The sequence below is a fragment of the Eumetopias jubatus genome, unplaced genomic scaffold (genome assembly GCF_037043125.1).
Source record: "Eumetopias jubatus isolate StellerSeaLion01/CBP00866 unplaced genomic scaffold, mEumJub1_p1.0 scaffold_8, whole genome shotgun sequence".
NCBI lineage: Eukaryota > Metazoa > Chordata > Mammalia > Carnivora > Otariidae > Eumetopias > Eumetopias jubatus.
In genome coordinates this window covers 57811913-57836729 of record NW_028274814.1, presented here as the reverse complement: position 1 = coordinate 57836729, position 24817 = coordinate 57811913, and the positions used below count along the sequence as shown (strand labels likewise).

The window sequence follows — 24817 nt, the reverse complement described above, 5'->3', positions numbered from 1 at the left end:
ATCCTGCCCTCACAATGTTGGTTGTGGATCAACACTGGTTAATAAGTTGGCCTGAGCAGCAGAGGTCGAGAACCAATGACTCTTACACACTCAGTACTCTCAAGCCTACAAAAATATGCTATGTACCACTGTGTCTCTGACAACATATCCCTTCAGGGTAGGGCTCATATGAAGGACCAGTGGGATTATTAATCTGAAAAGAAAACGGAACAGCTGAGTTGTGACCAGAGTGTTTGCTTTGTTTTTATTTGCAGATTGAATCATCTCAAACTTGTCATTCTGAAGGAGCTTATAAAAAAAGGGAAGAAAAAAATTCAGGTAACTTCCAGAAGTCTGCAAACATGCTTCAGCAATCTAAGAATACAGGGACTAAGAAAAGAAAAATTGATGATGCATGAGTGTTTCTAAATTTTCCAAGAAAACAGTTTATACATGTATACAGCATTATTTTGTAGTTAAAAGTTTAAATAAGACAATTTTATTAATATTTTATACATATGGAACTTACCTCTGAAGTATTGAAGACTTGAAAATTTGAGATCATGACTTATACATGATTTACAGTATGAAAGAGAAAATTAATTTTAATGTAAAATATTTAAGAATGAGTTCACATATCTATCTTAAATCCTTTATCCCTTCACATACCTTTTGATAGCAATGTTATACGGAGTATTTTACATAGGCTTATCACAGAAAGGGAGTGATTTCAGCTCATAACAGCTGTAGAATCCAAATGTAAAAGGAATAAGGTATCAATATTAATGATATTAGCAAGGAAGCTATTGCTATATCTCTAAGTAAAACAAAACAATAAGCCTCTTGAAACCATAACCCTCTCATATTTCATAATCGAAGAATGAGTCTGGCATACCAGACCAAGTTGTTGGCCAAGTAGGTAACAGCCTAGCTAAATCTGCTCCAAGGCTAAATCAGGATTAACTTAAATCCTTACATTTACATAAGTGGTCAGTTTTCTGTTGGAAAAAAGTAACTATATTAGTTGATCTTTGCAATTTTATTTATATTTTAATACTTTCCCACTGAAATCATTATCACTTCTGTATTCTTAATTTCATTAAATCAGTGCATTTACCTTATTGTGACTTTCATGTGTTGTTTGGAACTTCATTTTAAAAAAGGCATTTTAAGAACTACATAATCTTCTAAATCAGTATTTGGATCTAGCACATCTTCTCCATATGAAAGATCCGTCTGATTTAAAATTAAGTTTTCAAATGTTTCTTCTAAATCAGTTTCACCAATTAAGACAGCTCCCATTATTCGCCCATTCTGCATGACAACTTTGACGTATTCTTGTCCTTTGGTACATCTCAGCATTAATTCATGATCTGAACCTAAGCCCTGTGCGTTTTATTTTCCCAGCATTACGACCTGTATACAGAGATGATAAAAGTATTCTAGTGAGTACCAAAAAGGAAACATGATATGCAGTTACACTGTGTTTATCCTAGGATGGCCAGCACAAAAATCTATTCACAAAATTTTACAGCTAGAAGTGTCAGTGGAGAGGTGGGTCACAAAGAAAACATTTTAATGACATTGCATTTATTGTACAGATGATACTACCACACAATCTCTTATGATCATTAAAAGTAGTGAATTAAATATGTAGGATCTGGACTATATTAGCCTAGAGTCATGACTTAAAGATTTAATAAGGAACTGAGTTAGATTTTTCATGAGCAAATTAATCTCCTTAAACTTTATGTAATGTGTGTTCCTCCTCATCAGTAAAACTAAAGAAAAGACTTGGCTCAGAGTAATGTAAAGAGGAGTAAATAATATGCAAGGCAAAGCACCTGGTTCATTCTTGAGTATGATAGCTATTAGTTCCCCTCACAAAACAAGAATGAATCTCAAATAAATGCAGAAATGTATCAACAGGGAACAAATCTGAAAGAGACTTTTTCCCCCCTTAACTATAAAATAATATAGCAAGAAGGTAGGTAATGATTAGTAATTAAGACCAGCAATAATACCAGGTTTGATTTGCAAGAACTAGGAAATTGGTGATTTCTTCTAAAATGATGAAAACCATGTAAATTCTTATTCAATGAGAAAACCCGATAATTAGTTACAAGACTAACAAGCAGAAAAAGTCACTAATCTGCTTATCTAGAATCTTACCTATAGTTTAAAACTTTTGTTCCTGGAGCAAAAAGTTCAAAGCTAAAGCCCATGTCAATAGATTCTCCTAAACTAGCTGCAGCCAATGCACTTCGCTGCATACCATCCCATCTGTCTAGCCTGCGTCCACAGCCTCACCTGAAAGAAAAAAATGTTATCAGAAAATTTTTCATTGTTGTAATTTAAAGATGCCTTACAAAATTCCTTGAAGGGGTTCAATGTTGACAGTCCTTGAGACTTGCTAGATCTAGCGAGCTAGAGGACTAGCTGGATTGTCTCTGGCATAGATAAGCAGTCACCAGTCCACACCAACCAGACTGATTTTGGTATCTGATAATTTTATCCAAATTATTGCCTTTAAAATGAAAGGATGATACCAACTCTGTATGTTTCAATAAGCTCTCCATTAAAAATAATTAAAATATTTCAGGCTACACTAAGGTAAGAATACTACTTATTAACTAGTCTCTTCTTTCAGAGTGAGTTCATTCTCAGCATAAGTAGCGATGACAAATTATCATTGAAAAATTCATTCCTTTTCCTAATCCTTAGTTTTTTGTGCTAGATAGTTAAGGCCTCCCATGCAGTTAAACCTCAATGGTCAGGCAGATCGATATAATAGGTGATGTCCAGCCTAAGAAAATCTTATCTGATTTCAGCAACCAATGCTGGGAACTCATTTTTATTTGAGAGAGAAAGAGAGAGCGAGCTCAAGCAGGGGGAGAGGCAGGCAGAGGGAGAAGCAGCCTCCCTGCTGACCAGGTAGCCGACGTAGAGCTCGATCCCAGGACCCTGGGATCATGACCTGAGCCGAAGGCAGATGTTTAACTGACTGAGCCACCCAGGTGCCCCTGGAAATTCGTTTTAAATTCTTTCCTTACAACATTGCTAATTTCTCCTCTACTGTATTTTTATTGTATTTCTACAAAGTTTTGGGAATCCCTGATAAAACACTTACCTTGGGAGCCAAGAGATTTAAATACCAACTCTTGTACATATTTAACTTTTTATTTAATTGAGACTTGATTTCTTTACCTGAAACATAAATGTACACCATCTATTCCATGGCTACTGAGAGAATTAAATAAGCTAACCTACACCCCTGTGTGTACCTTATACCCCTGTGTGTAACGAATGTCCTTTTGTGTGCAAAAATACCACCACAATCATGGCTGTGATTTTCAAGCATTTTTGGTAGAAGTGATATGTATATATTTTTTGAGAGACAGAGAGAGAGAAAGAAAGAGTGCAAGCAGGGAGGGACAGAGGGAGAGAATCCTAAGCAGGTTCAATGCCCAGTGCAGAGCCCGACATGGGGCCAGATCCCCGACCCCGAGATCATGACCTGAGCTGTGAAACAAGCGTCACATGCTTAACCAACTTAGCCACCCAGGTACCCTGATAATTTTTTTTTTTTTTTGAAATTCCGTCTCCTGTGTATTAACAGGATTGGTTTGATGAAGTGAAAGAGGGGCTGTGGGAAGGGAGCAGAGCAAACTGAGCACAACACTCGAGAATGGCTAAAGGAGGCGGCCGGCCGGCAGTATTACACCAGCCTCTGAGTCCCTCCAGTTTGGGTCTTGGATCATGGAAAACTAATTAATTAGTGTACTTACTTATTGCTCCTACAAATGAAGACACAAGGTCTATTAGATTCACTCAAAACAAGAGACCGCTGTTTATTTTTGGATATTGCCTGTAGCAGAGTATGACACCTATTAAAGATATAATTTACTCTATAAGGTTTAAAATGTTAAAAACCCCACAAACTCCCAATTCCTAATTGAGGGTTGATGACAGGCCACAGGAGTGACAGAGAATGATTGAGGCGGAAAACTGAAAACAAGCTAGCACTTTAGAAAGAGGCCGAAAGCACTCTTCCTATAACTGTTATCTCTGTAAAAACAAAAGTATTGAAGGTGCCTCTTAGAATGCATCTGGCCCTTCCGCTACTTCATATTCCACAGTTAATCTGCAGGAGGAAAATCTCTACCTGTGGAGCTGGTCTTTCACCGAGTGTTGCCTGGTTCTTTTATCTGTAACATCTACCTGTGTCTCTACTCCTCCTAAGACCACCTCGCCTACGGCCGAGGTCTGAGTATCTTCCTCAAGGACTTCTGCTCCACCGTGAGGAGGCGGGCAGCACCGTGAGGGCAGGAGGATGTGGACATCCAGATGGAGAGAGTCGTGTAGCTGAGGAAGAATGGTTGCTTCAGGAAATTTTTTCGGTCATAATTCCCACAGAGACAGAACTGGGTCATCAGGATCCCATGGGGCCATCATTCATCTATACGGTTTACACCTCGGTATGTTATTTATTCATCTAAAGCTGTGCTGTCCAGTCTGGTAGCCACTAGATGCAGGGAGCTATTTAAACTTAAATGTAAGTAAAATTAAAATTCAGTTCCTCAGTCACATTCAGCACATCTTAAGTGCCAGTAGAGACATGTAGCTGGTGACTACCTGACTGGACACTGCAAACATACAGAACGTTTCTGTCATCAGAAAGTTCCACTGGACAGTGCTGCTCCCAGTGTGTTCCACCACTATATCATAACTTACCAAAAGGGGAACATCCTTTTTTTTAAAATGTCACCAAAACTCTAGGATAACTTCCTACTTAAAGTAGCAAAGTGGGAAAACCAGAAATTTGGATTTGCTGGTAGTGACTCACTCCTGTACCGTCAGATGGAATCTGATACAAGGTGTGATGGTGGATGCCGGCTTACCTGCTGCCACACCGGGCTGGGCCTCCAGGATGCGGTGCAGATGTCACCCACAGCATAGACATCAGAGAGAGACGTGTGCATGTGAGCATCCACTTTCAGGCCTCCGTCTTCTCCTAGATCAAACTAAACAACATTCCTGATAAGCATACATGGGAAGAAAAATGAAAGGTGTCTTTTTTTTGATCTAAAGTAAACAAGTCATTTTTACACCTTGGTATGCTGATCTTCGGTGAGCGAGTAAAAAACAGCTGCCAAGTTTAGACAACTCAGCTGAATTTCCAGGGAATCAAAATCCTACTAGGACAGACCAACCAAAACATTCGTAGACTTTTAAGATCAAAAACACTCAGTAACCATATGATTACCCCACCTGTAATTACAATATTCCTCAGTTTTCTGAGCTTCAAATGCTAAAAGGAAGAAAATATAGTTTCTCTAAAAGAATCATTTGTAAGATTTCATAGGTGTCTGTCTCATCAACCTTTAGGCAAATGAACTGTGCATTATGTCCCATTTATGAGGACACTGATGCTGGGACGTTTACTGCTTAAGGACTTTAGGCAATACGAAATACTGTAAATCAAAACATGACTGTAAACTAAATTGTTTTCAGCTTCCTTAAATTACAGTTTTACACTAAGACAATGAACAGTTAAAAATAATCATAGCAGGACAAAAAATTTCACCTTACATTGTTGCCATAGAGAAAAGGTTCTATATTTGGTGTTAACTCCTGCAGCCGTTTTTCTTTTCATTAGTCAATTCCACATATAAATACCTCTTAAAAAAACCCCACAAAACAAATACAAAAAACCCCCCTTTAATCTCAAATGTAATCACCATCAGCTGTCCACAGAATTATGTCATAATGCCTAGAACAAAGAAAGAAGGCAGGAGAGGACTTTAAAACAACACTCCTTAAGGGGTACCTAGCCTTCTCAGTTAATAGAGCATGCGACTCTTGATCTCGTTTTGAGTTCTAGCCCCAGGTTGGATGTAGAATTTCCTTTAAAAAAAAAAAAAAAAAGAAACCATGACAGACTCTGGGAAACAAACTGAGGGTTACAGAAGGGAGGCGGGTGGGGGGGGAAGGGGTAGCCAGGTGATGGGTACTGAGGAGGGCACATGGGCTAAGCACTGGGTGTTAGATGCAACTAATAAATCGTTGAACATTACGTCAAAAACTAATGATGTACTATATGTTGGCTAATTCAACATAAAAACCTTAATTTTTATAAGGCACATCTGCTAAAACAATTACAATGTAATTAACATTATCTCCTTGCTTTGGGTATTACAAATTATGACATTCTAAACATTTTTCCTTCAAATTTAGACACAGAACTTCTAACAAAATAAATTTAAATTGATAATCACTTTATAAATTATTTTTTAAAAATACTAATACATTATACTCCACTGAGAGTTTAGTCCGAGATAACTCACTTTGCAATGTTTTCCCCTTACTACTCATATTCAAACTCTAACACTATCTTTTCCCATGGAAAAATTCAAAGAATTCATAAACAGTGGAATATCTCATATGCTAGTTCGGCTGAGTGTAGTTCTTCCAATGGTGATAGTTCTCACAGAAAGTGTGGAATAGGGATTAGATCTGTTTCTTAATCCCAAATTTACAGATTATTGATTTGGGGGAAGTCACTTCACTTCTGAGAGCATAAAGGTTTTTCTGGTTTAGATTTGTTTTGATCTGCAAGATACTGTGATTGACTCACAGAGCTGTGGTGGTCATAGCACCGTGAGTCCCATGTGTAATTATTAGAAAACTTGAAGACTAAGTAATGAAAAGGAAATGACTTATTAAGTAATGGTTTCATTTTTACTTTTTATGTTTAAATTTCATATGGAAATCTTAAGTTTTTTAATATAGGAAGACTAAGTTTTCTTCCTCTTGAATTAGTGGTTATTGTATTTTTTCTTATTTTATTACTTACCTTTATCAGTTGTGACTGAGTGATTACAGTGGTCTCTGGGAAAAGGCAAAGACTTTTCCTTAGAAATTCTAAATTCTTCCTGAAGGTAGATTTTCTTTACTTCACATACAGTTTCGATGTGAATCTTACAAGAAAACTAAAAGCAATGCTGATCACCATAACACATCCCCCCCAAAATTACAATACACTTGTAGAAACATACAGAAAAATAATTCTTAACAATATAAATGGAAACACACTGGATGCCCCAAAACAAGCCTTTCACGATTTTTGTGCATGAAGGGAGGGAAATCCACTCAGAACTTAAGAGAACAAGTAGTTGCATTGGCAGGTAATACCAAGGGTATACTTTTTAGTATAAGCTTCATTGATAGTTTCAAATATAGTCTTTAAAAATTACAACTGCTAGAGACTATAAAAGCCTCTTGAGGGCAGTCTGTGCCGACTTACTGTTATATCCAGAACCTTAGGAAAGTGCCAAGTACATAGGAGATAATGTTTACTGAACCAAACTGCTGAAGTTCTCAGGTTAAAAATACTATTAATCTTTGGATCTGAAGATGCAGGAAAAAATGATTCTGTATAATTCTATCACAAAAATTAGATATGCCATGAAGCCAGCTCCCCTCCAAACTACCCAAGGCTGAAAAGAAATCATACACAGTAATAAGGACTCCACGTATGCTTCTTACAGTACTTAAATATCACAGCCTTTTACTATTTAAATATAATGTATCTAATAAATAAAATGAGTAAAAGCAAGTCATCTGCTTATCCAATTAGGGTGTTAAATACATATTTTATTTAGAATTCATCTAATAAACTTTGAAATGTTGTAATGCATGTGAAGTGACCTTTGAGAAAAGATTAATTTAATATAGGACAGTTATATTCACTTGTAGTCCAAGCCTGGAAATCTCTCTGCCTGGGGAACTAAAAAGAAGGGCATGAGTCAGTTTTAGATGAATGACATACTTACCTGGTAAGGAACTGGGCCACATGCCATTGGTCCTGTCTGTCCTAGCACTTTGGATTTTAAGTAAAATGACCTAGCAGTTGTTTGACTTACTTGTAATCAGTCTTTAATGAATGGTTCAAGAATTTAAAATTGCATCTTAGGTTTAATTAGTATATGAACACATACCTCTTGTACCTTTAAGATTCAAGCCTTCATGCCAATCAGGTCCCAAGGCACTGCCCATATTACCAGCACCAGCTTTGGTCTGTGTTTCCTTTTTCCTTCCTGAAAAGATAAACTCAATTCAAATTTCAAATGATCTAAAAACTGCCAGACAGAGAAGCATGCTTTTTGTTTTCAAGTTTTTAGGCAATGTTATGATTCTCATGTTTATACAGCATGACTAAACTAAGTTATGTCTTTTGATCACTTTATTATTTTAATATTTCGTGATAAACAGTTATAAAGTGGATCTTTCAATCAGGTGTTTATTGTATATATAATGTGTTTTTGCATGTTAAATACATGGTTAATATGAAAGGTACAATCTGTCAGATAAAGGGTTGATATCCAAAACATAGGAAGTACTCCTACAACTCAGTAACCAAAAAAAAAAAACACAAAAAAACAAAAAACAAAAAAACCAAAATAAAAATGGGCAGAGGACCTGACAGACATTTTCCCAAAGACATACAGATGGTAACAGACACATGAAAAGATGCTCAACAACACTAATCATCAGAGAAATGCAAATCAAATCCACAATGAGGTATCACCTTACACCTGTTGGAATGTCTAGAATCAAAAAGACAAGAAATAACAAGTGTTGGTGAGAGTGTGGAGAAACAAGACCCCTTGTGCACTGTTGCTGAGAATACAAATTGGTACAGCCACTGTGAAAAACAGTATGGAGATTCCTCAAAAAATTACTAGAATTACCATATGACCAATAACTCCACTCACGAGTATTTACCCAAAGAAAAAAAAACACTAGTTCAAAAAGATATATGCACCCCTATGTTAACTGTAGCATTATTTGTAACAGGCAAGATATGGAAGCAATCCAAGTGTCCATCCATAGGTGAATAAAGATGTGGTATATATGTGTATGGTGTGTGTGTGTACTATTCAGCCATAAAAAAGAATGGGATCTTGCCATTTGCAACAATATGGATGGACCTAGAGAGTATTATGCTATGTGAAATTTAAATCAGGGAAAGCCAAGTACCCTATGATTTCACTCATATGTGGAATTTAAGAAACAAAATAAAAAAGAGACAAACAAAAAACCAGATTCTTAAATTCAGAGAACTGGTGGTTGCCAGAGGGGAGGTGCGTAAGAAGTATGAACAATCACTATTGTTGTACACCTAAAACTAATATAATGTATGTCAGTTATAATTCAATAAAAAAATTAGCCATCAATTTTTAAAATTTTGTCAATTTTTAGCATCCTCAAAAGTTAAAAAATTCTTCTTGAATTTTATAAGCCGTAAGTTAAAAACAAACAAAAAGCTCTTTTAAAATAAAAAAACTGAGGTTTGTATGTCTTTTATAACTCACTTGCATTTTTTGTAAAATTACCTTAGGTGCTGTCCAACTGCAGCATATTTGCAAAGGTGCAGATGGCTGGTTCATTTAATTCACTACATTTCCAGTTTTACTCATACATATTTTTCATGAAAAAAAATCCTAGATAATCTGTCATGTAGAATATAGAAATAAATATTATCTATATTCCTATCTCCTCCAACTATATTTCACTCAATGTTCTTACAGCCTTTTCTATATGGCTTAAAACTAAACAGTTTCATCTGTGAATTAATGAACCAGATTCTATATCTTCAGTTGTATATGTGGTTCTTTTATGTGCAATTCTAGCCCCTGATTTTTCAGCAATGAGCTATGAAGTCAAGAATTCAGCTGCTCCTGCATCAAAGAACTAAAGTTTCAACTTCCAAAAAAACCAGGAGCTGGGAGTACCACAGATCTTGAAATAGGGAGTCATGGGCTAGACAGGTAACCATATAAATGAGTGAAGCAGGATGGGTATAAACAATCAAAAGTGGTGGGGGCTGTGACTAGAAATCTCTAAAAGTGTGCACTTTAGAGATTTAGAAGTCCCTAAAGTATGAAAAATGTTTTTCAATATAGTACATGCTTATCAAACACCTCTATGGGTCACATCTCTCCAGTCACCTGTGTGTGACCCCTTGAGACAGAAAATATTCCCTAAACTCATGTTTGGCAATGACATTTCTGCAACTATGAATTCCATGAAAGCTAAAAATATAAAGTGGACATTTTCCTTGAAAATATATGAAAAACAATTACATTTATCTTTGAATTTCAGAATACCAAGATGTTTCTAGTCTGCCAATAATCACATGAATCATACAGCAGTGTTTAAATAGTATCTAAAAATATACACTTAACACCAGTTCAAGTGCAATGCCACCGACACTCCCTATGATCATTATTCTTTTAGCTTTAGTAAGCTGTCTCTGAAAGTCCGGTATTAAAAAGAGAAGGAGACAGTGTTCTGTAAATAGAGGGCAAAACTTGAAGCAAGAGGCTTCAGTGATAATATTCTTAAAATGTAGGAATTTTATCTGATTTACAAAGTAACTAAATCTCTTTCCCACTCTGCCAGGAGGTACCCTCCCAATATTACAAATGCTGTTTCACCCAAGCTGTCTTCATAGCAATGCCTCTGCTGATTTTCCTTGCTTTTTAGGTCATCACATTTAGAGTAGTTCAGAATTCCAACAAGCAGCAAGACCTCTAGTTCAACACATTCCTAACTCCTTGATCAAATCAATTTATTAACAGGACACTGATCGGTATCCTACATACAGGGTTATTCCTTTTCGTCTAGTCCTTCAGTTGACACTTTCCCTGGAGTCACTCAACACTCAAAACTTGCATGAAAGAGCAGCACAACAGCTTGGTGGTTAAGAGTCCTTGGTCCTAGAAGTTAGTAACTGCCCCCAGTTAGTAACTTGGGCAAGTTGCTTAACCCCTCTGTGCCTCCGGTTCTTCAACTATAAATGGAAACAAGAAGTGACTCTATCTCATTAGGCCTCTGTAAGCATTAAGATAATGTAAATAAAGCTGTTAGGAGCAGGCACAATAGTCTTAACATTTATCAGAAAAAAATGTTCTGTCTTACCATTATAAGACAACTAATTGATGCCTTTACCACCTTCCTCCTCTGCCCCCTAAAAAAGATCATAATGAGCTTAGGGAAGCCCTGGTCATTTTTTTTTTTTTAAGATTTTATTTATTTATTTGTATGAGAGAGCATGTGCGAGCATGAGGGGGGCAGAGGGAGAAGCAGGTTTCCTGCTGAGCAGGAAGCCCAATGCAGGACTCGATCCCAAGATTCTGGGATCATGACCTGAGCTGAAGGCAGACGCTTAACAACTAAGCCACCCAGGCGTCCCAGCCATGGTCATTTTTGTGGCACTTTCAAAAGTACAGAATAGTTCCACTACTTCAGGATGACATCTGAATAGCCAAATTCCTCTTCCTACTGTGTCAAGTTCTATTAAATTCTATTTCTACTAAATTTCTATTAAATTCACCCAAAACTTTATTGTAATAATAAAAAATGCCTGAAATTGACTTGTTTAAAATGCTACAAGAAAAAAATAGTTAATTTTAGTTTGTCCTTCACTGAGGACAGTAATTTAAGAAAGATGTTAAAAACACTGGACATGGAGATAAATGGCATGAATTTTTATTTTATATTTTTAAAGATTTTATTTATCCACTTGACAGAGACAGTGAGAGAGGGAACACAAGCAGGCAGAGCGGGAGAGGGAGAAGCAGGCTCAGGGGCTCGATCCCAGGACCCTGGAATCATGACCTGAGCCGAAGGCAGACGGTTAACAACTGAACCACTCAGGTGCCCCAATGGCATGAGTTTAAATTGTACCTCTGGGGGCGCCTGGGTGGCTCAGTTGTTAAGCATCTGCCTTCGGCTCAGGTCATGATCCCAGGGTCCTGGGATTGAACCCCGTATTGGGCTCCCTGCTCAGCGGGAGGCCTGCTTCTCCCTCTCCCGCTCCCCCTGCTTGTGTTCCCTTTCTATGTCTCTCTGTCAAATAAATAAATAAAATCTTTAAAAAATAAATAAAAATAAATTGTACTTCTGATAGACTTAATAACTACTTTAGTATAGGTAAAAAATTAATTTCTCCATCAGAGTTTCCTATTTGTAAAATGGGAGTAATACTGTCACACAGGATTATCATAAGTAGTTAGCTCATGTATGTAGAGGGCCTAGCTGGAACAGTTATGAACTCAGTCTTTGATAATAGGAACGTGAAATGTTTACAATTATAATTAAATTATAATTTATAATTAAGTTTTTCTAGTTTTCTCTACATTCCTATTAAGAACAGGCTAAAAGAAAACATCAATTTTCAAGAATATAAAATATTATTAATAAATGTAAAATTATGACCCTATGAGACAGAACTACAACAGTGAGCTTGAGGTAAGACAATATTATGATCAGAAACCAGGAAGAGTTTCTTGGCAAGAACGGTCACTGAACCCCAAAGCCCTGAAATCCATTACCAGAAGTTGTAGAAGGTTCCACGGAGTTTCACCTTATTAAGACAGTTTACTATAGTTCCTGAGCACAATAAACCAAATGAATTTTTCAGTTCTGGGATTCTGTCATGATTCTGTACCACAAAGATCTTCTGAATATAAATTTTTTTTTGCTAAGGGGTAAGTTCAGTAAGTTTGGGATATGTTTTACCTTTTTGGAAAAAGATCATTACATTATTTAGATTGCAAATCACATTTCCCAAATTAAAGTAATGAATGTGTGTATAAGTTATAACCTTCAGCTTAATTGTTGTATCTGGGATATATGCACAATGGAAAAAACAGATCAGCATGAACTAAAAAAAAAAACAAAAATTATCAACTAAAGCCAAACTGAAATTAGCAATAACGTTATAAATACTTTCTGGTTTGGGGCACCTGGGTGGCTCAGTGGGTTAAGTGTCTGCCTTCGGCTCAGGTCATGATCCCAGGGGTCCTGGGATTGAGCCCCGCGACGGGCTCACTGCTCCGCGGGAAGCCCGCTTCTCCCTCTCCCACTCCCCCTGCTTGTGTTCTCTCTCTCGCTGTCTCTCTCTCTGTCAAATAAATAAATAAAATCTTTAAGAAAAAATACTTTCTGGTTTATGGATCATAAAACAAACCTCTTCTATAATTTAGGAATTAACACTGTAAATGGAATACTTTGATTCAAATATAGAAAAGCCTAAGAAATATGCATGTTCCTTTCCCATGAACCAACCTCAAAATGTTACCTGAACACTGTATCACGGATTCCTAATACGTAAGGATTTCCTTCACATATCAACTTTGGTTTAGCTCCAGCACACAGAGTTTCTTATACACATGCTGACTGCCATCTCCTGTTAAAATGCACTGTAAAAACAGAGCAAGGAAGGGGAGAGGAGAAACATATTCATCCATGGGTACAATTTCACTTTAAATAAAAAACTCAGTATGAGGAAAGCAAAAAATACATTAAGGTTGCCTCTTGGTGGCACTCAATACTTTGTTAGAGCAACTGCAAATCAAAGTAAACATGAGAATGCATTCATTCAGTCCAGTCATTCACCATCAGTTCAGGGCCATGAACCATTCTGGGAATCTGGCAAAAAGTAGTCTTTCTCCCCTGGGAAAAAAGGTACATTCATATCAGATTTTGCATAAAACATAAGGAATCTCATGATATTCAAGGAGGTATGTTGACCTCAGGTTAAAAACTAAACATTCAGAAATTTTAAAAGTGAGCATTCTGATATTATACCTGGGGCAGGCCTTAATATTTCTGATCTCAGTGGAAGTTACTGTAGGAAGATCTAGTAATTCTTTTTTTTTTAAATTTTTTATTGTTATGTTAATCACCATATATTACATCATTAGTTTTTGATGTAGTGTTCCATGATTCATTGTTTGTGCATAACACCCAGTGCTCCATGCAGAATGTGCCCTCTTTAATACCCATCACCAGGCTAACCCATCCCCCTACGCTCCTCCCCTCTAGAACCCTCAGTTTGTTTTTCAGAGTCCATCATCTCTCATTGTTCGTCTCCTTCTCTGACTTACTCCCCTTCATTCTTCCTCTCCTGTTATCTTCTTCTTTTTATTTTTTCTTAAATATGTTGCGTTATTTGTTTCAGAAGTACAGATCTGTGATTCAACAGTCTTGCACAATTCACCGCGCTCACCGTAGCACATACCCTCCCCAATGTCTATCACCCAGCCACCCCATCCCTCCCACCCCCAACCACTCCAGTAACACTAATGGTATCAGACCTTAACGGCTGGTATGGGTACAGGGCGGGTACAGTGTGGCAGGAAAGGGTACATTATCTAAAAACATTAGAAGTGCTAAAAAACAGCATTTATATTCTTAAGTACAAACAACAATCACTTCACCAGCAAACATGCTCTTTGTGGATATTTTCATATATACTTCATATATTTTCATATGAAAAATGTGTTAACCTTAAATCCTAGCAGGTACTGGTTTTTAAGTTATTTAATTTTTAATGACATCATTGAGTCTAAAAATACATATTTGAGATCCACTATTTTTGTTCCTTAATATCGAATGAAAACCTACATCTAAGTAGTAGCCTTTAGAAAGCATGTATCTATAATAAGTACATATGACTGAGAGATGCCAGACTTTGTCAGAGTGGTTTAGAGCTTAACACTGTGCCATGTGTTTGATTTATAAAACATGGCAAATCATAACTGTAGCACTTGATATCCACTGAGACATCTGTTACCCGTTGTAACTCTTCAGGTGCTTAAGAAAAACATAAAGCCAATAATTCCACACGGTATAATGCACATAGAAATTCTACACGAGTCTTCCTGCAGATAATACGGTTAGAATTTTATCTGGCAAACAGTAGTTATAGACCCTGACCAAATCTAAAAAATAATTTGCATTTAGCTACTGTAAAAACACATACAAGAACTCTTCATTGGCTACTGTTACATTTTTGGAAGTAGACATGAAGATAAAACACACAATCTCTAATTCATTAAAGAATATAAAGGACAGATAATACAAACATCTCACTTAGGACACTTCAACATGGTAATGGGTGGCACTGATTTATTCAACGCCCAAATATAAATTCCCTCACAATCTATTAATATACATTTGAGCACACTTCTATTTGCAAATTAACTGACATGGATGTGATATAGAACATGTACTACTATAAATATTAGAAATTTATCCTGGTTTTAGGATTCAGATTTTTTCCCCATAAAATTCAGTACTTACTTATTTTTTCCTGTCAAATTATTTGTGTTCTGAATGTATTATAAGTGTGTTTTCTCCCTAAGGGAGAACTCACAAATGAGAGCTGCTCTAGGGAAACAACGGCAAACTCCACTTCCCATCTTGCCTGAAGCTCATCTGAGGATAGTGTTATCATCTGACAACACCCTTTTCTGAGCCCGCCTTATTCAGTCCCGTGTCCAGTGGGTTACTGGGTCCTGCTCAGTTTACGGTAGAAATCTCACTCATATCTGGGCCGTCCTTTCCACTACACTGTCCCCGTCTTAGTTCAGGCCTTCTACCATTCTGGATGATTGCAACCACCTTCTGATTTGGTTGCTGGCCACCAGCCCCTCACTCCCCCCCACTTCATCCTCAACACTGCTGTCAGATCTACCTTCCTAAAAGAGTATCCATGGTATCACCCTGCCTCCCCCTAAAATCTCTTCATTTCTCCATTGATTACAAAATAAATTCTTGGCTTGATATAAACAGCTCTTCACAATCTTATTTCTTTGGCCTCGTCTGCCAATCTCCTTTCCTTGTCCCCACTGCAGTCCCTCTGACAGTGTCACTCTTCTACGTGTCCCTTTCCTTTTCTTTGGGCCTTTGAATAAGCCACCTCCTTTTCCTACAATGCCCCTAATTAAAAACTCTTAATTCACCCACCTTTTAAACCCTATTCAAATATTACTCCCTCTGTGAAGTCCTCGCAAGTCTCTAATATCAGAGATTATTTCATTATTATCAAAGAGTTCAGTGACTGTGCTTTTCACGTCCCTATAGTTATACGTGTGCATGTGTATATTCGCTACGACACTGGGCACGCCCAGGGCAGGTTCACTGTTATTCCTGTTGTCTCCCAGCACTTACCGTGGTGCCCAGAACACAGCAGGCACTATATAAATGTTAATGCTCACGTGAAATGTGAAACCTAAAATGTTAAATCAACTAATTGTATAATTGCAATAAACCCACAGTAAGTATAAATTTTCCCAGTAATAATACAAATCAGTGTCACTAAACTTTATATGCTAGGGACCTTAGTGGTGTTAGCAGTACAGACAGGGTCAAAAGAAAGCAGGCAAAAGCTCACTGAGATTGAACAGTGGGCATCATTAAGAAAGAAATCCTCTTACGTGTTCTTTACTCTTTAGTTGCTTTACTCTGGATTCTAAAATCTTAATGTTGGGAAAGCGATTTTCTAACATGGTTTTCGGTTGCTCTTCAACATCAAACTCCTCCAATACTTTAGAAACCTGTATTAGATCATAAAGGTAAAAATGTATGTTTAAAAAATATTTCAAGAAGTTTAAATACTAAAAATATTTTCATTTGTTTTTATACACTACTTACTTCATATTCATAAAATGAAGTCAGCCAACTGTACTATGTACAGCGTAAAGAGGGCTAACTCCACATTTTAAGACTTGAACTCAAATATTAGTCCTACCACTCAGGCAAGTCAGCCCGGTCACTGCACCTTAGTCTCCTAGCCTGGAAAATGAGGGCTGACTCTACCCACTTCTGCATACTTTTACCACAGCTTGTTGATTTCCTTATCCTTACAGTTTTCTCTGTCCACTTACCATGATCTACCCATCAGCATCCTCTTGGACTCATTTCTCTTCCTGTATAGCCATGACTCCATTGTAGATCATTTCATGTTCTGCCCAAACTTTTATTTCCTTACTTTCTTATTTTTAACCATTAATTACCCTGAAAATCCCCAACCACAGACTGAACTGCCTGCTTTTTCCAGTCCTATACCCAATCTGCTGTGGAAGGACCCCACCTTGAAGACTGGCATTTGACCTCAGCTGCCCCCTAAATACTACTGGGAAATCCTACTACATGGCCCAGGCGGTTCTCAAACCTTTAGTCTCAAAACCACTTTACACACTTAACAGATGACTGGGGACTCCAAAGAACTTTTGTCTGTGCGAGTTAAACCCAGTAATATCTGCTACATCAGGTATGAAAACTGAGAAAAATGTAAAATATTTAATTTAATTAGAAGTATAATAAATCCAATACATATTAAACAGATATAATACCCTTTTAATAAAAAATAACATTTTTTTCCAAAACAAAAGAAATTAAGTGAGGAGAATGGCACTGTTTCACATTTTTGCAAATATCTTTAATGTCTGGTCTTAACAGAAGATCTGCTTCTCCATTCCAACTGTTGCAATATGTTAATCTGGTTGACGTATATGCAGCCTTTTCAGAGAACTGTATATTCTTCTTTGATGTTACACTAAAACTCAACAAGCGTGATTTCTTAAAGATTAGTTGCAATGGAGAATTTGAAACCATATCAAAGAATTTTTCATCATCTGTTCTTGTGAAATCCACTGGTCTATCCTGCACTTTGAATGGATCTTGTAACATCACATTCGTCATCTCGACAACAGGGGTTCCCTAAGTTATGGAGATCTGCCCAATGTTAACACATTTTATATCACTAAAATACCAACAAATGACATTATTATCACCAACAATCTCATTAGAAATGTCTTTAAGTACCACGAGGCTCACAGTGAGGAAATGAGTTTTCCAAAGTTCTAATTCTGGCTTGAAAGCTCTAATTTTGTCCTATTGGCAACAAATACTGTCACTTGTTTTCCTTGAAGTGATAGGCTCACTTCACTCATTTTCCAAATATGAATTACTATAGTGTGTCAGTTGTTCTTTCAAGTAAAGCTGGTGTCCGTAAAAGAGAAATTAGTTCCTCTTGCAACTCAGCAACAGCACAACTGCTTTTCCTTGAGACAACACTACTGTGCACAGAACAAGTGCTTTATGCCTACAACCCATTTCATCATACAGAGTATTAAAAAGACGTACACTATGAGTCAGGATTTAATAAAACGTTTTTTACTGGCTCTAATTTATTTAACTGAGTGCGTGGCAGTGAAGAATACAATGACCCCTAGTCCAGTTTAGCCACTGTTGCTCTTACACCATCGGTGCTTAATGTCAATATAGTGACAACTTGTATTAAAGACTGTGGGTAGTAGACTTCACTGAAGTATCGGAAGAAAACAGTTACTTAACTTTTTTGCAGAGGCATTATAACATTCATAATTAGAGCACTATAGCATATGCATATAATTTATAAACATATAAATATACATATATTAGGATTTTAGCCAACACTCTTTAACAGGTGACATACCACATCAAAACTGTTTAGAGATCGGGGTGCCTCGGTTGAGCTTCTGACTCTTGATCTAGTCTCAGGTCTTGATCTCATGGTTGTAAGTTCAAGCCCCACTTTGGGTGTGGAGGCTACTTAAAAAAAAGTCTGTTTAGAGATCACTCTTCTATGATACTATGACCCAAATGATCTTAGACTTCTAATGTAATGTTATAATGTGTGTAATATAAATTTATGGAACTACAAAGTGTTCTCAGATGCTTACTACACATGTGAAACATTAATTATCAGCAAATGTGGCTGAGAAGCACTTTTCTGATTTTCAGACACACACATTTATACACATACATCTATTTATAATAATGATATATATTTGTACCCATAGTTAGACTCGCACAGCATTTTTCCTCAAAAGACTTTAAAATTTTCTAAAAAGTAATTCTGAGTGCGAGGAAAAGATGGGGAAAAAAAAGACAAATTCAACATCATTTAGGTGCTTTTGATACTTAATATAATTCTAAACTTTGGGCTTTGATCTTAAAATGACTATCAAAAGAGTATTTGTCATTTTAAACACTTAGAAACTGTAACTACACTAAATGCTAGTCAAGTTACTGAAATTTAAAAACATCAATACTAAGAAAGTTATATAAAGATTCTTACCTGCTTGAAATTTGTAACCACTTTAATAGCAGGAGAAGCTGTTACCAGGAGAACATCTGATGGAAAGTGAATAGCCAACTTATTAAAAAAAAAAATTGGGAGAAAAAATATGACAAATAATTCAGGTGTCAGTACATATGCCATGGAGGGTGAGACAGGGATAATGCAATTTTAATAATGTTATTAACCTAGGAAACTATAAACTCACTTTTCCTCATCTAAAGGTCTTCATTATTCTGGGTCTTCTTATTTATGAGGAAGTGGTGAGTAATATTCAACTCTGATATTGATTAAATGAGTAGTACATTTACACTAAACACTAACAAAGACCTCCTGAACAAGAACAATTATATAAAGAGGTATTCCTTAAAGTTGTCATGCGGAGAAAGAGAAAAAAAATTTTTCCTAATTAACGGTTAAACCAACTTCTATTTCTTTTAAAATAATGTTTTCATTTCCCTTCAGTGGGATGAAATTATACAGCAAACCCTTACTAATAAGTACTCAGAATCTTAGCCTGACTTTTCCCAAGTGCTTTGGCATTGCTATTCTGCCTCTTCCAAATGCCCAACCAGTATACACTCTGGGAAAACAAAACCATTTTAGTATTAGCTTCAACAGAATTTAGAGGCCAAACTTGCCATTTTTTTCATCATTTTCCCTGGTTACAACCTCTCTCCTTCTCACTTTAAACTTGAAAGAATCTTCTTAAATCACACTCCAGTTCCTCAACTCCACCACATTCTATTTCTTTCCCTACTATACCATTAAAACTGACCATGTTCAACCAAAAAAACTATTAGAATGAACAAATGAATTCAGTAAAATTGCACAATACAAAATTTACATATGGAAGCTGGTTGAGTTTCTATACACTAATAACGAGCTATTGGAAAGAGAAATTAAGAAAACAACCCCATTTACAATTGCATCAAAAATAATAAAATACTTGGGAATAAATTTATCCAGAGGTAAAGACCTGTAACTATAAGCCACTGATGAAAGAAATTGAAGAAGATATACATAAATGGAAAGATCTATCATGCTCATGGATTGGAAGACTTAATATTGTTAAAATGTCCATACTACCCAAAGCAATCTACAGATTCAATGCAATCTCCATCAAAATACTAATGGCATTTTTCCCAGAACTGGAACAAAGAATCCTAAAATTTGTATGAAGCCACCAAAAGACCCTGAATAGCCAAAGCAGTCTTTAGAAAGAAGAACAAAGCTGGAGGTATTATGCTCCCTGATTTCAAATCAAACTACAAGCTGTAATGATCAAAACGGTATGGTACTGGCATAAAAAAAAGGACACACAGAGCAATGGAATGGAACAGAAAGCCCAGATATAAGCCCACACATAGATGGTCAATTAATCTATGACAAGGAGGCAGGAATACACACAGGGAAAATAAAGTCTCTTTGTAAATAATGTTAAGAAAACTGGGCAGTTTACATGCTGAAGAATGAAACCGGACCACTATTTTACACCATACAGAAAAATTAATTCAAAATGAATTAAGGACTTGAATATAAGATGTGAAACCACAAAACTCCTAGAAGAAAACATAAGCAGTAAGCTCTTTGACACCAGTCTTAGCAATATTTTTTGAACCATTTTCCTCAGGCAAGGTAAAACAAAAAGCTAAAAAGCTAAAACAAACAAATGAAATTACATCAAACTAAAAAGGTTTTGCAGAAGGAAATCATCAATAAAACAAAAAGACAACCTACTGAATGGGAGAGGATATTTGCAAATCATACATCCAGTAACAGGTTAATAACCAAAATATATATTTTAAAAACTTATACAACTTAATTTAAAAAACCCAGTTAAAAAATGGGCAGAATTTAAATAGACATTTTTCCAAAAAAGACATACAGATGGCCAACAGACACATGAAAACATGTTCACAATCACAAATCATGGAAATCAAAACTACAATGAGATACCACCTCACAGCTGTCAGAAATAACAAGTGTCAGTGAGGCTGTTGAGAAAAAGGAATTATTATGCACCATAGGTGGGAATGTAAATTGGTGCCGCCACCACGGAAAACAGTATGGAGGGTCCTCAAAAAATTAAAAATAGAACTACCATATAATCCAGCAATTCCACTTCTGGGTATTTACCCGAAGAAAACACGATCAGCAATTCAAAGAGATATATGCATTCCTATGTTCACTGCAACATTATTTCAATAGCCAACCTAGAGAGAGAACCTAAGTGTCCACTGATAGATGAATGGATAAAGATGTGCTATGTATATATTCAATGAAAATATTAAGCCATAAGATAAATGAAATCTTGCCATTTATCACAACATGAACGGACCTAGAGAAATAGGACAGAAAAAGATAAATACTGTATGATTTCAATATTTGTGGAATCTAAAAAACAAAACAAACAGAACAGACTCATACATAGAGGAAACACACTGTTGCTTACCAGAGTGGAAAGGGGTTAGGGGCGGAGCAGGTGAAATAGGCTGAAGAGATTAAGAGGAACAAACTTCCAGTTATAAAATAAATAAGCCAGAGGGATGTAATGTACAGCATAGGGAATACAGTCAATAATACTGCAATAACCTTGTATGGTGGTAGAGGGTAACTATGCCTACGGAGGTGATGACTTCGTAACGCATAAAAATATCCAATCATCGGGCGCCTGGGTGGCTCAGTTGGTTAAAGCGACTGCCTTCGGCTCAGGTCATGATCCTGGAGTCCCGGGATCGAGTCCCGCATCGGGCTCCCTGCTCGGCGAGGAGCCTGCTTCTCCCTCTAACCCTCTCCCCTCTCATGTACTCTCTCTCTCTCATTCTCGCTCTCTCAAATAAATAAATAAATCTTTAAAAAAAAATATCCAATCATCATGTACATCTAAGAGAATACTGTATGTCAATACTTCAATTAAGACCAAAAAAATGAGCATCTTCAATTCACCTATACATCCTTAAAACCCACCAGATTCTTTTTACCATCACCTTATTTGAGCTTTCTATAATACTTGATAATATTACCACTCTCTCCACCTTTCTTTTCTGTATATATTCTGTAATTTATTTCCCCACTTTCTCTTGTCATTGCTACACCTAGCCCTCAAAACGTTTTTTTAAGTAATCTCTCTGCCCAAAATGGAGCTTGAACTCACCACCCCAAGACCAAACGTCGCATGCTCTACCAAGTGAGCCAGCTAGGCACCCCTCAAAACTTCTTTGTACTACCAAAATCACCTTTCACTTAGCCATCCAGTCTCATTTTAACCAGTGCCCCTGCCTCAAACACACTGCAACTAATCATCTTTCAACATGTATTATTTGACATTAGGCCACTGCACAAAATCATCTCATTACTTGTAAGTTCTTGTTAAATTCTTAGCAAGACTTATGAGACCCATTATTATCTGGTCTCTGCCAACCTTCCTACCTTCACCTCGGGTCACCTCCCCCAAACACCATGTCCTTTAAGCTTTGCTCCTCTCCGGTAATGCCATGCTTTTCCACACAAGATTATATCCTTGCCTTCCTTTGGAATGTCTGGTTTTTCTTGTCCACTTAGTGAACTTTTACTTTCTTCTATACTGAGACAAAAGGATACCTTACCTCTAATTCACACCCTACCAATTCCACAGGCACCCCTAAGCTGGCAAACACACTGATGAAATGATTTATTTACATGTCTCTTCCATTAGACCGTGAGTCCCTATAAAGGAAGTACATTGCTCTATTTATAATTGACTAACCAGCCCTTAGCACAGTACCTGGATCACAGTTGTTTCTTTGGTGAAAAAATGGAAAATACACAACTAAAGATGAGAAGTTTGAAACATCTCTTGAATTTCTTGGACGACTTCTGTGACTTCAATAATTGCTTATGTTTACTTTATATCAAGGAAACAGTCCTTTTTGGAATGTATATAGGTATATATTTGGTCTGATTATTCACTAGAATCAGAAAAGCACTCCCCAGCTACATTTAATCTCTTGCTGGTTGTTTTACAAAACATTACTGGAAATGAAATCTCTTCTGCGAATTCAAAGTATAGGAAACAACGTAAAGGATTATCAATTATTTACGATGAACTAAGGACCTGGCTTCTACCTGGAAGCTGAATTCAATCAGCTAATTAAGAAAGGAGGCTGAATTTTCTGACCAAGTACTTATTTGTTTTGTTTTTAAGATTTATTTATTTGAGAGAGCGAGAATGAGAGAGAGTACAGGAGAGGGGGGAGGGTCAGAGGGAAAATCAGGCTCCTCGCTAACCGGGAAGCCCGATGCGGGACTCGATCCAGGGACTCCAGAATCATGACCTGAGCCGAAGGCAGTCGCTTAACCAACTGAGCCACCCAGGCGCCCCCAAGTACTTATTAGTTTTAAGCCCTGTTGCTGCTCTGACATAACTAGGACCAGAGTCTGGTTCAGTCAGCTTTGGGGTTCCTCCCTCAAAACCTTGCTCCCCACTCCTCCCTGTGCCTAAGGCGAAGCTTGAGAGGTACTAAGAACTTCGTCCAAGGGCCACCGAGCAGTCTCTAATATCTGAGAGCAAGAAGGAGTGCGGGGAAAAGGAAGCGGCTAACAAGGGATCTGGAAGGACACGGGGAGGGGCGGGAGGGTGCTCTGAGCGCCACCGCCTCCGGGGTCGGGGAAGAAGCGGAACTCTGCGCGCCAGCCTACCTGCTCAGCACAGGTGACACCCGCGATGCCACCGCCGACCACCACAAACTTCCCTGCCACCGAGGCACGGCGCGCTGCCTCTATGCTTCCCGAAGCCTACTGCTTTACTGACAGCCGGCGCACGAGCCACAAGAGCTTGGACTCTGGGAGCGGAAGTCAAACTGGGCGGCCACTTCCGGTGCCGGTGCCGGAGCCTGAGTATCTGAGCTACGGGTGCCCAGCAGCTCACACTTAGTGCGCTTGCGTTTGCGCTTCAGATTGTGATTTAGAAGCACAAAGACGTCTCTTTGATGCCAGAGTTTTGTTTTACTGCCACTACACCTGAGTTGTGTTTTTTACACGTAGATTTGATAAAGAGAAGACAAACAAAACAAAACAAAAACAAAGTAAAGCGGATGGGTCTCCAAGAGAAGCTTGGCGAATGTCTAAACACAGGACAGAGCCTTCTCAGAATAAATGAACTGCCCCGAAGTTTTCACTTCTCATTCTTGCCAGAAATTTGACATAGGCTTAGCTTTTCAACAATTACGCCAGAGGCAATATCATCCTTCCCTACCTCTTGCCTAGCAATCCAAGATGTTATATTTTGGAAGCACATTTCATCATGACATAGTAAAGTGAAGCAAAGCAATACTACTTACTGAATTATTCTCTGAGAAATTATTTCCATTTCCATTTACTGCCCAGAAGTCCCCTAGAGCTTTGGATTCACCTTCCAGGGTCAAGATCCTCCTATACATTATGAAAGCTACCCCTTAAGGGAGCGCAAGGAGAACAGACTGGAACTCAAGCTCCCAGAGAAATGGAGAAAGGCCATTGGAATGGAATTATTGTTTAATTACATCAATGTTTAACTATTTCCCATTTTAGTGTGTAAGGCAACATTTTAACATCAACTACATTGAAAGTAAGAGAAATTCAGATTTTCTGATAAATAAATAAAATATTTCCCACATCTAGTTATTATACTAAGGGAAGAGAAAGTAATAACACTTTGTATTTATACTTTTTGTTTATTGAAATCCTTTGTAGTTCCTGTAAAATAAATGAAGGTATAAAAAAGGTAAAGCATATTTTCTTCCAAATCAATAAAAGGCTAAATTATGGTATCAAATGGATGTGGCTAATTTATTTTAGTTGACATAAAATACTGACATTAGAAATAGGTATTATGCTAAG

The 24817-nt window shown here is 37.2% G+C and overlaps 2 protein-coding genes across 2 annotated transcripts in view; one reads left to right on the top strand and one right to left on the bottom strand.

The window, feature by feature from the left end:
* Positions 1-1100, top strand: part of RECQL (RecQ like helicase) — a 54117-nt gene extending 53017 nt beyond the window's left edge. The window contains exon 15 of the mRNA XM_028113183.2: positions 255-1100. Coding sequence (XP_027968984.1) covers positions 255-398 — 144 coding nt within the window. The 3' untranslated portion in view covers positions 399-1100. The remainder of the gene's footprint in view (positions 1-254) is intronic.
* PYROXD1 (pyridine nucleotide-disulphide oxidoreductase domain 1) lies at positions 219-23722 on the bottom strand. The gene is made up of 6 exons (XM_088025976.1): positions 23639-23722; positions 18959-19036; positions 16272-16391; positions 4881-5003; positions 2152-2289; positions 219-1395 (listed from the first exon to the last, which is right to left on the bottom strand). The coding sequence occupies exons 3-5, from the start codon at positions 16341-16343 to the stop codon at positions 2224-2226; spliced, it is 261 nt and encodes an 86-aa protein (XP_087882102.1). The 5' UTR covers positions 16344-16391; positions 18959-19036; positions 23639-23722; the 3' UTR covers positions 219-1395; positions 2152-2223.
* Positions 23723-24817: the final 1095 nt, after the last annotated feature.

Coding starts and splice junctions, on each gene's coding strand:
- PYROXD1 (XM_088025976.1), bottom strand. CDS start 16,343: ATGTTAGAAAATCGCTTTCCCAACATTAAGATTTTAGAATCCAGAGTA. Junction 5,004..16,271: donor AACTAAAGAGTAAAGAACAC/GTAAGAGGATTT, acceptor AATGTTGTTTAG/TTTGATCTAGGAGAAGACGG. Junction 2,290..4,880: donor CCAGCCCGGTGTGGCAGCAG/GTAAGCCGGCAT, acceptor TTTTTCTTTCAG/GTGAGGCTGTGGACGCAGGC.